The sequence below is a fragment of the Haemaphysalis longicornis genome, unplaced genomic scaffold (assembly GCF_048455015.1).
Source record: "Haemaphysalis longicornis isolate Haplotype H1 unplaced genomic scaffold, Haemaphysalis longicornis Haplotype H1 scaffold_2, whole genome shotgun sequence".
NCBI classification, from domain to species: Eukaryota; Metazoa; Arthropoda; class Arachnida; order Ixodida; family Ixodidae; genus Haemaphysalis; species Haemaphysalis longicornis.
The window spans coordinates 250,142,138-250,157,633 of record NW_027526295.1 but is presented as its reverse complement, the minus strand read 5'-3'; the positions used below and the strand labels follow the sequence as shown (position 1 = coordinate 250,157,633).

At 44.6% G+C, this 15,496-nt stretch overlaps 1 protein-coding gene across 2 annotated transcripts in view; it reads left to right on the top strand.

Annotated features, from left to right (window-relative positions):
- The window catches only part of LOC144170373 (uncharacterized), a 29,082-nt gene extending 16,062 nt beyond the window's left edge, over positions 1-13,020 (top strand). The window contains exon 7 of one of the 2 annotated variants that reach the window (XM_077700143.1): positions 7,108-13,020. In XM_077700143.1, the coding sequence (XP_077556269.1) occupies positions 7,108-7,256 (149 nt within the window). In that variant the 3' untranslated portion in view covers positions 7,257-13,020. The remainder of the gene's footprint in view (positions 1-7,107) is intronic. The other variant, XM_077700142.1, reaches the window with a different exon arrangement.
- The last annotated feature ends 2,476 nt before the right edge of the window (positions 13,021-15,496 follow it).

Here is a 15,496-nt window from a genome sequence, read left to right as displayed (position 1 = left end):
AAAGGATGCCGATATGGCGGCGAACTGGGAGTGGTGATAAACCAGATTGTGCTTTCAGGGATGAAACGCTAATGTTGTAGGAGTACAGGGAGTGAATGAATTGGGCGGCACGATTTTGTACGGATTCGAAGTCGTTAATAGATTATTTTTGCATGTTGGAATAAATTAATGTTTTTTAATGTTTGCAAGAACGAAAGACTTTTTAGAAAAACATGCTGCCCCTGTGTGACCCGAACCCACAACAAATTAAACCAGACTGAATCAAAGATTACGAAATTTTAATTTCTCCACAAACATTTGCCGTCAACACAAGTGTCTATGATCACAGAGAATGAGTCTGCAGCCTTAAATGCCTTTCTTCTGGCAAAAGAAGAAAAAATGCTGATCACACAGGGCTTAGGTAATAGAGCGCTTGCGACAAGAAAAGGAGTGCGCATGGCTGATCAAAGCAATAAAACTGCAGGTACTGTGAGCACAGTTATAACAATTGAGGTTTTGTAGTGTTATCTCAACAAACTAAGTTTACATAAATTTATTGCTGCAATATTTGACAGCTTTTGCTTTCAATGTCTGTTACAAGAGAGGAACTCAGAGATGGCGCCATTTGTTCAAGCAGAGTTCGGATACAAGCATGCCTGAAATTCGAGCTGACAATGCATTCTGCGTTTCGCTTCAGTTATGTAGGCAGCTTTTTTTTTTTTGCCTTCTAGCGTGGTTTTAAAAGAATTCTTATACAATAATCCTAGCTCTGATACGAACCTTGGTCCTTCAAACGTGTTTTATTCTCCGTGCGCACCTCGTACCACTGAGCCAGTACATGATGCCGAGTGGTACAATTTGTTTATTTTTTGCTGTGGATGACTTTTGTAGCTTCCACTGTGTTGCATGCTAATACAGGGTATAGTTCAAGCCACAAGAGGAAGCCATCTGAGTTTGAATTAATGAAAGCTTGAACTAATGAAAGGGAAGAATAACAACAGTGCACTGCGATCAAGAAGCAGTCGGGCATGTCAACAATTTGACCTTTGTCCTTGAAGTGCAACAGCCAGCACTTTTCGCTATAATGAGCTAACGTAGTGGAAAGCCTGCCCTTCGCCTACTGCAAAATTGAAGGTGTACGGGCGGCATTTACTCTGGCCATGGCTTTTGAGCAGACAGACGCACTCGTGCTTCATCGTTCTTCTTGTAGTCACCGGCCACAGGTTTTGCGTCTCTTGCCTCAGAAATGATGTCATCGTCTGTCAGCGCACCCCACACCACTGCACTCGCGTCCACATAAACGCGGTCTGCAAAGAATACCTCTTTCGAAACTTCTGTCATGGGGAAGATTAGTTTCACCTAATTTTGCTCTTCTCTGCTTTCCAAAGGCGGTGCAGCTTTGTGTATAGGCAGCAGGTGCGTTTCACGGGCCGTGTTCCGGGCGCCAACCCGCTGGCGACTGAAACGGGTGAAACACACTCGCATTCGAATTAATGGAATTTGTATTCATAGATTTCTGTGGGGCTTAGCCAGACCAATTCGTACAGTTCAATTATCCATAAATTCGAAATATTGAAGTTTGAACGAATTAGCTTTCACTGTGTTTACAGCACACTATTACTTTCACCTCGAAGAAACTGAAACCAAATTCCTGGAACATGGTAATATAAACCCAATTGATTCCCAATAGTGGCCGAGTTTTATCTTTTGAATGTATAAATGAAGCCAAGAAACAAAAGACCCCATTTGTTAATGAAACACATGGCATCAGCAGCATCAATTAGATACCTAACGAACTTTTCAGCAGCAAGCAAATCAAGGGATAGAAGCATTCACGGGTGTGCACAGCCGCCTCTGCTCTTTTTTTGGGGAGGGGGGCATCTTTTTCAGCAAATGAGACGAACGGCATCGGCAGCGTCGGTTAGATACCGAATTTATCTCCTGGGCAGTTTAGCTCTTTGGCAGCAAACACATCATCAAGAGATGAAGGCATTCACAAGTGCACACAGCAGCTTTTCCTTGGTGGCTATCGTTTTCAGCTAGGTCCAGTTACTTTCACAGTCTGCAAACATATTTCTTCCACAACGTAAATGAACAAAACGCGATACTAAAGACAAGCCGGTAGTAATTGGTAGGCCTTCAAACTGTGAGCTAGGTGAGGGGTATGCCTGAAGGCGTGGAGCCTTGATATGGTTGAATTAGTCTCAATAGTACACTATCTATGCCTGTTAGTCACAGCAGGCTAGGAGTTGAGTAAGCTTTCCATTTTTGAAGTGAATTTCAAATCCAAATTATCTCCAATGCAATAAGGGATCATTGTTCCAGCAAATGAGTTGCAATGCTAGCCATTCATTTGCACGCTAGTCTGCAAGGCTATGGAGTGCATCGTTCTCGACTAGTCCAGGGCTCACTGTTAACTTTCTTCCACACACACACACACACACACACACACACACACCCCCCCCCCCCCCCCTTACTTCCCTTTCAGTGCTTTGACATGTTCACCAAAGCATCTCGACGGCTGCACTTTGATTTGAAATTTCGAAATTTTTTGCCTGATTTGTTTATTTTCAGAGGTCCAAGCTGCGGTTAGATCATTTTGATTAAAATGAAAACTTGGAGTTCAATCGTAAACTGACTTCCTTGTTAGGCGCAATCTTGGTGCTGTATAGGGCAGCCAGATCTGCCATTTCCATATTGCAGGATGCGGGATGTGTGCCTGTTCAGGGAGTTCTGCATAGCAAAGCACAGACTTGCCGTGCTTTGCTCATTATGAATTAGTGCGTAGTCCACTCAACGTCGACAGGGACGTGGGAGGTGTTAGCAGGTAAAACTGTTGCGTCCTGTCAAGCCCTGGAAAAACAAGAAGCACCTGTTCCTGTGCCCGAGATGAGGTTTGGAGCAAATAAATATAGCCTAAGCAATGCAGTTATAAACCTCAAGTGAAGGAAAAACTGGCAGTACAACAAATGTTCAACCGGTAAATTTGAAGGGATGGTGACTGGAAGTGACGTTATTACCACCTCTTGCAATAGTGCAGTGAGGTGAAGTATCCATGGGTGCAGGACTAGTGAACAGTGTTGTTGAAGGGAGGCAAAACTGAGCAGAGGAGCATAGGGAAAGGGCAAGTGGGTTAAAGGGCTGGTCACATGTGACATCATAATGGGGAGGTGCTGTCATATGCAAAGCAATGCTTACGTGATTTCCAGGTGGTGTCTTCACTCTAAGTAAGCCCACACAATTTCGCAACTTTGAACTAACTCTTAAAGTGGCCATGCAGACAAAACACAAGTTTGGTTCATTTGAAAGATTGCCTCATTCGAATTATACTGACACCATTTTTAATGTAAACTTCGCTCAGATAAGCTACATAATTAGGAAAAAAGGGAATGGCCATGCGACCCACTAGCTCATTTCTTGCAGCAGAACCTATGATGTCATATGTGCCTGCTCTGCGATTGGCTGCGAGTGCCCAGGTCAAACTGCAAGGCACAAGGCAACAAAAAAAAAAAGGACGAAAACCTGGAAGTAACCCTGGGGGACTCGACGAGTAGGGATTGATGGGGTAGTTGGTACTTTGACATTCTTGAAGCACAGTGCACAAAGACAGGACACAGAGAGGAACACGGACACAGCACTGGATGCACGTCCGTGTCCCTCTCTCTGTAGTGCGCTGTGCTTCAAGACTAGAGGACTCCTTTTGTTGAGTATGAGGCATGGCTAGAAACTAAATGGGATTTCTTTCTAACAGGCACACTGCCTTCCAGTGGAAAATGCTTTTGTTAATTTTGTGTTTTCACAACCAGCCTATGGTTATTTCAAAGCCAGCTTTATGAGTTCTTTAGGGGCTAAAAAGATGTAGTGATGTTTTGTGTCTGAACAAAAAATATCAAGAAGAAAAATGCCTTTTTATAGGTGTTCTATAAATGGCAATTTATTTCTGAGATACACTCGAACTCAGATACCGTATTTACTCGATTGTAACGCGACCGCGATTGTAACACAAGGGGTGACTTTTCACTGCAAAAAAATAAAAAATAAATCGCGAATGTAACGCCCCGACTTGTAGATCCGTCCGGCAAAAAAAAGGCCAAATAAAAACTACCGAAGTGACGTGACACTAGCGCACTCATAAAAAATTGCATTTATTTTTCAAATGTTGACTAGAAGTAATCATCTGCCTCAAGACGCGTTCTTGCTAGTTGTATTCAGACGAGTTCTCGGAATCCGAGTCCTCCTTCGCACTATAATCTTCCCAGAGAATGCCGTCTTCCGTGCCATTGAGGGCATTTGAAAGTGAACACTTCTTGAAAGCACAAATTACCACGCTTTGTGGGAGGTCGTACCAAGCGGCAGACACCCACTCTACTCTGCAATGAGCGAAGCGCTCGGTCGTTTGATTCTTCCTGAGGGTGTCAGGGTTCGATCCTCCCGGATCCAAATGTTGTACAGCTTGCGGATTCTGTCCTTAAACAGTTTGTTTAAGCACACATCGAGCGGTTGCAGAATCGAGGTCATTTCACCGGGAATGACAGCAAGGTGTGTTTCAGTCTCTGCCAACCTCTTCTTGACCTCGGAGGTGAGGTGTCCGCGGAACAAATCCAGTACGAGGATTGATAATGGGTGTATAAGAGCACCTGGTCGCCGGCACCACACTGTGTTAATCTAGTCAAGAACTCAGGATGCTTCCATCTGTCCCTTCTCCTGGCAACGCACAATGACGTTACTAGGGAACATTTCCTTTGGAATAGTCTTCGGGCGAAAAATGATGTAAGGGGGCAGCTTGTAGCCATCTGCCAAGCATGCCAGCATTGCTGTTATCCTGTTCTTTTCATTCCCAGTTGTCCTAATGCGGACTTCTGGGGCACCAACGCTGTTCACGGTTCTTGACACAGGCATATCAAGATACGCAGCAGTCTGGTCTGCATTGCCAATATGCCCCAATGGCATGTTTGAAGAACGCCGCAAATTAATCACAAAGCACTGAAATTCGAGTAATTTTACTTCAAAGTCCTGCGGCAACTTTTGCCGGATGGAGGTGGTCCGGCGGAGGGAAAACCCGTTCCTCCGCATAAACCTCTGCGCCCATCCACATGATGCTTTGAACTCCGAAGGCCACCCAAGGCAGTGCCGCTTGGGTGGCCTTCGATACCTGTTCGTCCTGCTCGCTGCACCAGCAGCACTAGCATGGGGGTAGCCGCATGGCAACGAGAAGGCAGGAAGTGATTGGGGGCGAAAGGCTAAGGGGGAGGGGAAACCGCCTGTTGTGACACCCTGGCAGCTCTGCAGGTGCAGGGAGACCGGTGTGGCGTGGGGCGTGTTTGTTGTGTTCACAGCCCAGAGTCCTGGTCGCAAAAAAAAAAACGGAAGAATTGAGGTTGAGCGAGGAAGGCAAATATCATTCGACGGGTGGAGGCCAGCGAAAAGAAGTCGTTTGTAGAGGCATTTGAAATTCCTTGAAGCACGTTTGAGCATGACACTTTCACAGTGGAGCTGATGCATCCCGAAGGCAGCACAACCTGGCTGTTCAGGACCGTGTGTGCCTGCAGCTGGTTCCCCGAATGATAGATGTTCGGACACAGAAGACGACAGTGTAGAGTACCTAAGGAGTGAATTTCAAGACCTCTCAGCATCCCCTTGTGCCATCCCTGATTGCACAACAGCACCTGAGTTTGTTAGTGCTGACGACGACGTTCGGGCTGTGGTGGATCACATTAATGCGGGACTTGCCGGTGCCGAAGAAGAGGACCCTACTGGCAACCCTGACGATGTTTCCCACCTTGTACGGCAGCTGAGCTTGCATCAGCGCTCGAGCGTAATTCACCGCAGTAGTGGCATAGTGGACGGCACCGGACTTTCTCATTTGGATGGTATCATTAATCTCGGAGACAGTTTGTGAACTTCTTGACGGAGAGGAAAAGCAAGCAAAGCTCACAGACTTTTTTCATGCTAAATAAATTCCTGTGGTTGTCACGCTGTGCTTTGTATTTTCAGTGTTTTGAGGAAGCAGTCGGTAAGCTGCCACTTGTCACAATCTCGGAAAGCTCTCAGTCATGTGCAGAGTTGTCAATAAGCTTCTGATGGGCATATTTTATATTTTGAATTATCGTTAGATGAAATTATTTTGTGATCCCCTTTAAGTTCAGTATATCTGGGTTCGACTCTATTTTATTGATTGCCATCAGTCACAGCGTATTGGTGTAAAAAAAAAAACACGCACTTCCGACCGCTCACTTTTATCTAACCTGGTAATCATAAGTAGCTAGTGCAGCTTTTCTGTTAGATATCCAGCACTTTAGTCCTTTTCTCCACAGACTGCTTATATGGCATTACACGAGGTCGTGTGTGTATTTTTTTTTTTTTTTTTTTCCCATGCGATGTATTTTTTGAGAAAACATCTTCAGACCTTGCCTGTTTTCTGTTGGCCTTAGCTTGTACTGTTTGACTAGCTGTTTATTATGTCGCTACCGGTATTGCAGTGGATTTTTGGCTGTGCCATTGTTCATTGTTTTATATGTGTGTGTACAATACCATAAATAAGAGAATATTGGCTTTATTTTTCTGAAAGCCTAGAGAAGTGTTTGGCCTTGATGATTTATAGCATGGAATGCAACCACACAAGACACAAGTGAGGGAGTTGAGTTGCCATAAGTGCGTGTTAGTGATATGAAGTTTCTCCTTTATTCTATCATGTAAACAAGTCGGAATAATTTTTTTTTATCACCTGCAAGTCAAAACATTGCCCAGCCCCTGTGGAATATAAACGCTGATACTTACATATTAAACGTTTCAAAATCTTTTTGGCTTCAAAGCAGGAGCCAATATTACAGCAGAGTGCTGGCATGTTGTTGCTATACAAACGCCCTGTCAACCTAATGCGTATGGCCTGAACAAACATCATGTGGTGTTCAACTCCATCCAAAGGTGCAGTGACTCAGGATTTTATTTCAAACTGACAGTTTAATCTTAATCTTATGGTAACTTGCTGACCCTTAGTGGGCGTTTTCCCGCAAGAATTCCTTGAAGTCCCTTTTTTTTTTTTTTTTTCTTTAATAGCGCACATTAGAACAAGCAACAGAAACACTGACACTGAGAGTGATGTGACTGTCGACGGATTTTCACTTGCAGATGGTGCGACAAAGCGGACGACTCGAAGTGCGGCCGTATCAGCTGTCGGGGTCAGCGCGGGGGAGCCCACCTCCCAGGACGGACTTGAGAAACCGTGCAAGGTCTTCTCGAGGTTAAAAGACATCATCGACAGCGAGGATAGCGACTGACCGCAAGGAGATGTCAGCTTCCCGCGTGTACATAGGCTGCTCCGCGTGAGAGACTTTGGGTTGCAGTGGCTTCTTCTATCACACAACCCTGCCCAGTTCTATCATTGTCACCACTCACAGGTAAGCCACAAGGTTCGCAACTACGCCATCGCCTTCCTTCGCTGCCACTTGTGCTGCACTGACGGTGATAGCTGAGGTTGTTCCGGGGAGCCACTGCAAGCCAATAGCCTCGTCTCTTACTTCCCTTTTTGCCCAATATCTTTTAAATTGTGAGTACTTGTTCATTTATTTTTTTTCTTAATCTTTTTACAATGTACCATACAGTTGTATACATATTGTACATGGGGGTTGTGAGGTCCTGGCAATGGGAGAATTGCTTGTGACAGCCATTGGGAGATTCTGGCTTGCCTTTTTTTTTTTTTTTTCTTCCTCTTAGTGTTTTGCTCTGTCTATCGTGGAGAAATCCTGTGGCCCAAAAGCGGTATGGCCGGCGTGGCCTCTTAGCATAGACTCTGCAAAGGTTACAGGGCGTACAGGTGTCCGTGGTGTTTTTACGGTCTTCCTTGCCAAATTAGGTTCGCACTGTAGGTGACTGTGTGATTGACACTTATTTGTGTTTGCCAGTGATGTGATCCCCCTTCTCTTTTTCAATAATTATGTTGTCGTGACTGTTTTAGGTGCCAGGTCTTATAATTTTAGATCTCGGAGTTCTTCTTGTGATCATGGCACAATTCTGGGTGTTTTGCTGTTATACAGGCCTTTCCAGTGTTACAGGCAAGAAAAAAAAACATTTAATGTCGACTTCATAAACTTCTCGCTGATTATGTGCAGTCGGGCTGTAATGATTTGCAAGCAAAGAATACTGCAGTCGAACCTTGCTAATTCAAACTCCGAGGGGATAGAAAATCTGTTCGAATTAGTCAGAGTTCGAACTAGCAGGGGTTCCTTTGATTGGCGGTACAGTGCACTCTGCCAGAATTAGAAATGCATGCACGATAAAGTAAACTGTACTGCACGTCCTTTGAAGTGCACTTTCAATAAAGTGCTGTGAGAGTACGGCATACGCGAAAGTACGGCGTACAACCGTGCCTCCGCAAGCACGTGAAGTGAGGCCGCGCGGTTCATACCAGCTGCTTGAGTGTACGCAGAGCAAGCGCATGATTATGGGTTTGGGAAGCTGCAGAGGCTAGTGACGCATTGAACTTTGGCCTTCGGCTTCGAATTTCTCAAAAAGTAGTCTGTGCGGATAATATTGTTTGAAATAACCATGGCACATGTTTCAGGTTCGAATTAGTGAAAGTTTTCTCCCATTCAAATACACGTCACTTTGCCGGGACCAATAGTGCAGTGCAAATTATCCATTGGTTCGAATTATGCGACTTTGAATTAACGAGGTTCGACTGTACAAACCTGAACGCACAGATTCTATGGTTTTCGCGTGGAGCCCTAATCAGGCTTGTGTAAGTTGTCATTTTAGTTTTATGTAATTTTCAAATTGTAGAAGTCCACGTTCCTCTTTTTTAGCCAGTGCTCAACACGCTTAGCCAGGTAAATTTTGTTGATAATATCTTTTTATCTTGAAAAATACTGATAATGATAGCAAAGTTCATGGTAGTAGTTCCTAGAGCAATGCTATTGGTATTTCATCTTCTAAGCCTTGCATTCGGGATCACGTTCATGTTTTTGCATTTTATTCCAGCCTGACCGTACGTGTGTGATTCGAGACGTTAGTTTTTACGAAATGGTAAATACGCGTTGTCTAAATTGTTGTGCTCTGAAACAAAGCATGTTTTTATATTGTGCTTATTGGTTTTAACAAGATGTGGAGCAGCACCGCAGGCATATTGATTTAAGAATTTTATTTAAACACGAGTTTTGGAATTCCTGATGACATATAGATGCTGCATTAACAAGTGGGCAGTTTGCAATGCAAGTGTTTTAGTACTATTGTGAGAGGTGCAGAGCTTTTGCTTCTTGCACGGAAAATTTTTTTATTGACATGCATATTTTAAAGCAAAGTAAATGTAAAATAACCACAGCTGAAGTGATTGGACCGTTGTTTTACATGGAAGCAAACTGGGCCATTAAAGTAGGAGGACTGCTTTTTAATTCGTTTTACTTTGCTTTTATTCTTTTTAGATTGAGTTACTGTTTGATTGATGTAAACTATACCTGCAACAGTCTGGTTTATGCAACAACTAAAAAAATACGCCTTGATATTCTCACAGCCACTGGACTCAGGAGAACACATCAAAGAGGTGTTTATTTGCTAAGGAACAGTTATGCAGGCCTAAACCTATGGATGTTTCTTTCAAACAGCTGTGTTACAATTTCTTGACCGAGTGACGCAAGTACGAATGTTGTCTTCCCTATATACCTGAAAGCTGTGTACACAAGTGTCAAGTCCGAAATAATAGCTCTTCCATTGATTGCTCCGCAGCTGACGTTTTCTTCCTTGAGCATTCTTGTGTGATTCCTGGCGTTTTGATGAAATCGACATTACCTGTTTCTAGCTTAAAGGGACACAGTAGTGTTTTAAATGTTGGCACCCTTCCAGTGTTTTTGTGCGAGAGCTGCAATAAATTTGTTTTGCTGTCAACTTGCTGCCGCCAGAGCTTGCAGTATGCATAAAGTTTCTTTAGCCGTATGCCAAATGTTGTCTTAAATTTGTGCTAGCGAAGTGCTACTTATATTCATGTGCCTGTCCTGTCATTGCTTACCATGCCTCGTCGGTTTAAATTAATCAGCAGCTGAATTTCATCCACTGTTTGTGCCCATTGGCATACTCTTTGTGAACTTTGTGGTATTGGGCTAACATTTGCACTACTGTGTGCAAGCCAATTGCAAGCAGGCAAAGAAGCTATTGTGAAAGTGGGAATTTGTATCAGTCTTGACGGTCGGAATTACTTCTTTTTGTCTACTATTTTAGATAGAGTCATAAGACAATTTGAATGGTAGAAACCTATATGGCACCATGAAGAAATCACCTTTTGGTTCTATACTTCTACTGTTGCACTTTGTACTAACACGAGGAGAATGCTTAGAATTGGAGAATGCTTAGAATTAAAGCAAAATACAGAGCATTAAAATGTTTTGATCAATGTCCTGCAAGAGATGCGCACTGCCAAAGTCAGGCGGGTAACCCTATTAAAAAGGCTGTCTTGGCCACTAAAAACTATGAAGTCCTGTCTGCTGTACTTGCAACTTTTGACGGCACACTTTAGCCAGCTCTGAACTGTTTTGCCCTGCTAGTTTATTTGAATATGTTGTACATTTCACGTACACACGGGAGAACAGTGCTGTGATGTCTCGGAAGGCGTGGCAGTAAAGCCAGGTTTATTTATGCCGTACTCAACTCCAGCACACCGCATTTTGCTCCTTCTTTTCTTCTTTTCCTTTTTTTTTTTTCTTTCTTCTTTCTTTTCTCTTAGGATAAGTTTAACCTGGCTCTCTACTCCAGCTGACGGGTCGTGTCAGCGGTACTGCTCCTCCTGTTGTGCGATGTGTCATATGAGTGTTGTGCTGATCCTTGCCTTTCTGTCTCCTGGTCGGAGTGACGTAAAAGATTGTAAAGGAACGTGCAGTGCATTTTACATTTTACAAGGTCTTCTGTGCTATGCTTGTACAGGACGTTCTTCCTTTTGTAAATTGCTTGCGAATGGCGCATGTGGATAGAACAGTTTCAGGCCCCTCCATTATGTCTTTCGTGAGCGTGCTTTCCAGCATAGTTATTTCCACATTTGTGCCCAAGGTTGTCTCTTGCGCAGGAGTAGAGGGGTGGCAGTAGATGACGTTTTTGAAGTTGCAGCGTGTGCGTAACGCCACGGAGCCATGTACATAAGACTTTATAAAACTACTTCCTTTCATGTTTAGTGGAAATGCCAGAGTAACTCACTACAAGGCTGTATTTCTTTGGCCTTTTTTTTTTTTTTTTTGCTTATAATTACAAATGTGTCACTACCAGTATGCGAGGCTTATTTTGTTCAGTTAAGCAAGGTAGCAAAATTCTTTGTGTTCTGTTTATCATCAGTGCCAACATACTAACAATGGTCGATCTAAGCTGTTGCCTTTGTAAAAAAAATCCCTGTGGTCACACCTGTTTTTTTGTTATTGTTATAACAATACATGCACATGTTAAGATATTGTAAAATGTAAGCCTCTGGAATTGCCTGAATTCAATTGCATTGAAGGAATAGCTTTGCAGCTGAAAAAACATTGGGGAGAACATAATTTGTGAGTGCTAAATTCATACACTGAGTTCCATCACATACGCGTAACAGATATGTAGGGCACAATACCTCTGACAGAGGTCCTCATTTTTATATATTTGCATGTAAAAGTCATCTATCGGTACACTCCCTTTTTTTTTTTTCCTATGTCTTTTTCTTTTTTTTATTGCACAACACAATGACTGCAGGATTTCGTGACTGCTACCGCACCGTTTGCGACAGTCACAGCTTCGCAAGTTGCACAAGCTGTAGTAGCTACCATATGCTGGCCTATGCAATAGTAGCAGCAGAGTGACTGGTCATTGATAATTTGTGTCTCGTCCAAATTGGCTGGGCCACTTATTATGATGTGACTACATTAAAGCATACTGGTTTGAAATATTCTCCAGCATTTCGTAACTTTGTAGGTTTTACACCCCGTTGGTCCCAACGTAATTTTAGCTGTGGATCTGTCAAGTGGGAATTCATTTTTCCGGAACTTAGCCAGAATTTTTCCTATTTTTGAGCTTTGTCTTGAGCATCGGACATACATTAAAAATGTTGATGTTCTACCGAATGCAGCGTGAGCAGGCTGCACATTCTCCAGCAGCTATTCGTATTAGTACTCAAATGCGTTAGTTCATTGAGAGAGAGGCCAGGAACAGCTGTACCAGCATGACACCCTGGCTGGAATACCTTGTTATAAGGCTCTTTAAAATTGACCCTAAAGTTTCATCTCTGTTTATTGGCCATGCTTCACAAGCGGGGACGTTTTGACAGAGCAGCCAAGCAATGTTTCAGTTCCATTGTGAGGAGATCACAGAGTCCTTTTTTGTTGCCAGTGGATAGAAGCCGTGTGTTTGAATTGTCACTGTGGCACTTTTAGGAGCCACGAGCTGCAACTAACCTCCCATACTGTGCCAAGAGTTGGGAGCTGAGCAGATGGCTTTGGGCATAACATAATACTTATTGTGATAGCATCCATAACCCTTGGTAACTGACTCTGCTTTGTTTCGGTGACAGTACCTGCAGTTTGAAAGTTGTGCTATTAGGGGGCTGCCTTCCACCACCTCTTCTTTCATTCCCTAACAGTAGGTGGTGCTAACACCTTTTACGTAGACTATGTCTCACTTCCTATGGCGTCCACCTTTTTTCGCTGAAGTGAATTATGTACCTCGACTTCACTTTGTTTAATGCCAGCCAATCGCAAGGGAGGAAGGAATCAGTGGGCAGAACACGAGGGGGGCAGTGTCTGGAAAAATCGAAGCGAGTGACGGGAGGGAACTTTGCAATTGCACATTTTTATGTTGTTTGTACGGGGTGAGTGTGTGTACATGTGTGAGCGCACGGACAGTAGTGTAGTGGGGAGAATGTTGTTGCGTGTAGTTCTTGGTGATTTTGTACACGTGCGTCTTTCCTGATCTTCCATCCATACAAGGCATCTGGGGAGAGGGTTCCACGCTTTCATACAGCGTTGATATTTCTGTTTTAAGAAATACTACATAATAGTGCTGCGCTCGTCGTGTAGAGGAGAAATAAAAGCAGTGACAAATACACTCTTTGTCTCTTCATTCTTGTTGCATTGAACAATCTGAAGCCACATCGGCCCTGCTTGTTGAGACAAATGTCGCAGGAGCTGCATTGTTAATGGACATTCGGGCAGTACACAAATTTTATGCTGTTTTAAATGCTTTGTTTTTTTATTTATTTCATAGTACCCCTAAAGGCCCTCAATGGGAGGGTATTACATAGGGGGGACCCATACACATGCTGAGAATACACATGTTAACAGAAGTATTAAGGAAAAGATGATTGGAAGGAAGCATATTGGCTTTGACTTATTGTACCATGTGGGGACCAGGGTTCTTACGGTGACCTATTTCGCACTCGAGACGGCCGTAAGGCTAGCTCCACTGAACTCCGCCACGGACCGCCGACCGGTGTAGCGGCAGAGAACAGCAAGGAACGCACAAGACACAACGAAACGGCCAAACTCTTTTATTGGGTGCTCCAATACCATGGTTCGACTCCTCGCTCATCCTGACCCAGCCGACTGGCGAGGATCAGGAGAAAGGCGCAATGAGGGCAGACAAGGAAGGCAGAGCCGGAACTCCGGTACCCACGTCTGTGGTGGCCGACCGCTCGTTGACCGCTCGATCCCAAAAAGCCTTTCCTTGTCCCGCGGGCCCTGAGCGGCCTCCTGGGTCCCCGACCGGCCCCCCGGGTCCCCGACAAACCAGTCACGTGAGGAGGGACTGCCACGCCACCACCGTGACACGCCTGTCCCGCGGCAAGAGACCCACAGCCGCCGAAGAGAGAGAGGGAGCCTTCCCCCCTCGCCTCGGCGGCGGGCGGAGAGGAATGGGGATAGCGCCGGGACTCCAGGTTTCCCACAACCACCACAACAGACAGGAGTCAGAAGAGTGTGTCCCCAGGGCTGGTGTGCGTAGGTGACCTGCTGTTCCTAAATCAGGGAACAAACTTCACTAGAAGATATAGCTCAGATTATGAAAAAGAAATGTATTTGGGCTGGCCATGTAGTGAGACCAAATGGCAACTGGTGGACCACAGGATAACAGAGTGGCTACCCAGGGACGGGTCTAGAAGAAGGGCAATGCCATTAACTTGATTGAGGGAGAGAATAAGAAAATTCGGAGGCAGAGAATGGACTCGAACAACACAGGACAGGAGTGGTTGAAGGTCGATGGAGAGACCTTTGTCCTACAGTGGACCTAAATAGGCTGTTGGTGGTGATGATGTTGTTAGTGGACGAGAGGACTTATAGAAATGTACAGAGATGTGTGGTAACGGAGGAACATTTCTGCCCACATTTAGCACAGGGAAATCTTGGGTTATGGTCTTTAAAGGCCAAGTGCACTCAAATTTTTCTTTTCCATTGATCCAAATAAGTTTATGCTCTAAAAATCACCATGGCCAAGTTCTAAGCCCGATACCCACATAGCACAATCACTGCCATAACTTCCACCATTCAAAGTAACTCTAGCAGACGACATTTGCACCTGGCGGAGAGTTGTTGAAACAAGTTCCAGGTGGCCTGTGACGAAAAAGTGGAACTTGTCCCGTGGAGCTTTCTCTTCTCCGGCGACTGGCATGGCGCACTGCCGTGCGCAGGGATGCGTTCGCTGGGGGTTTTTCTGGTACACTGCACTGTACCACCATCGACATCACATGCTTTGAAACTAACCGAACAGGTAGAAATACTTAATTTGTCAATGCAATGATTAGAAGCTAAAAAACTACTCATGCTTTTGGTGTTTTGGAAGTTGGCATAGCTTATTAACAGCGGAGCTGTTGTTCCTGGCCGTAATGTGTGAGGCATCATCAGAAAACCCCGGGTCATATTTACTCCAAGACATACTACTGTGGGCGTGCTAAGATCTGGAGAAGCCAACCAGGGCCCAGACCAGGCGCATCCCAGCTCTTGACTTAATGGAAGCATTCGATAATGTGCTGCTCAGCAGTATACTGGGGGGAATAACGAACATTGTATGTGGGCAGAAGATTTACCGGTACCGGTACGTCAGAAGCTTTCTTACAACGCGACAAGCTACTACATCCCTGGCAAACATCAAATCGGAGCCGATAACTCTAGGTTCCAGTGGTACTCCGCAAGGAGCGGTCCCCTCACCCCTTCTCTTCAACTTGGCAATGAGAGATCTCCCCACCGCATTAGACAACATTGCTGGGACTTGTCATGCCATATATGGAGACGATATCGTGGTATGATGCAGAACAGGGAGCGACACAGATGTGGAGGAGAGCTTGCAAAGGGCCCCCGATGTAGTGAATGCCTATGCTGAAAGCAGGAGTTTGCAGTGCGCCTCTAAGAAGTCTGCTCTACTAACCCCAGAAGAGAAGGAAGAGATAACATCGAAGTTCACATCAATAGCGATCTGGTCCCTCGACCCAACTGTATCAAAATACTGGGACAGCATATTCCACAAGGCATGGGAAATGGGGCTTAAAAAAACTCAGGGCAGCAGCAGAACAAGTTCTCCGGATTATCAGAAG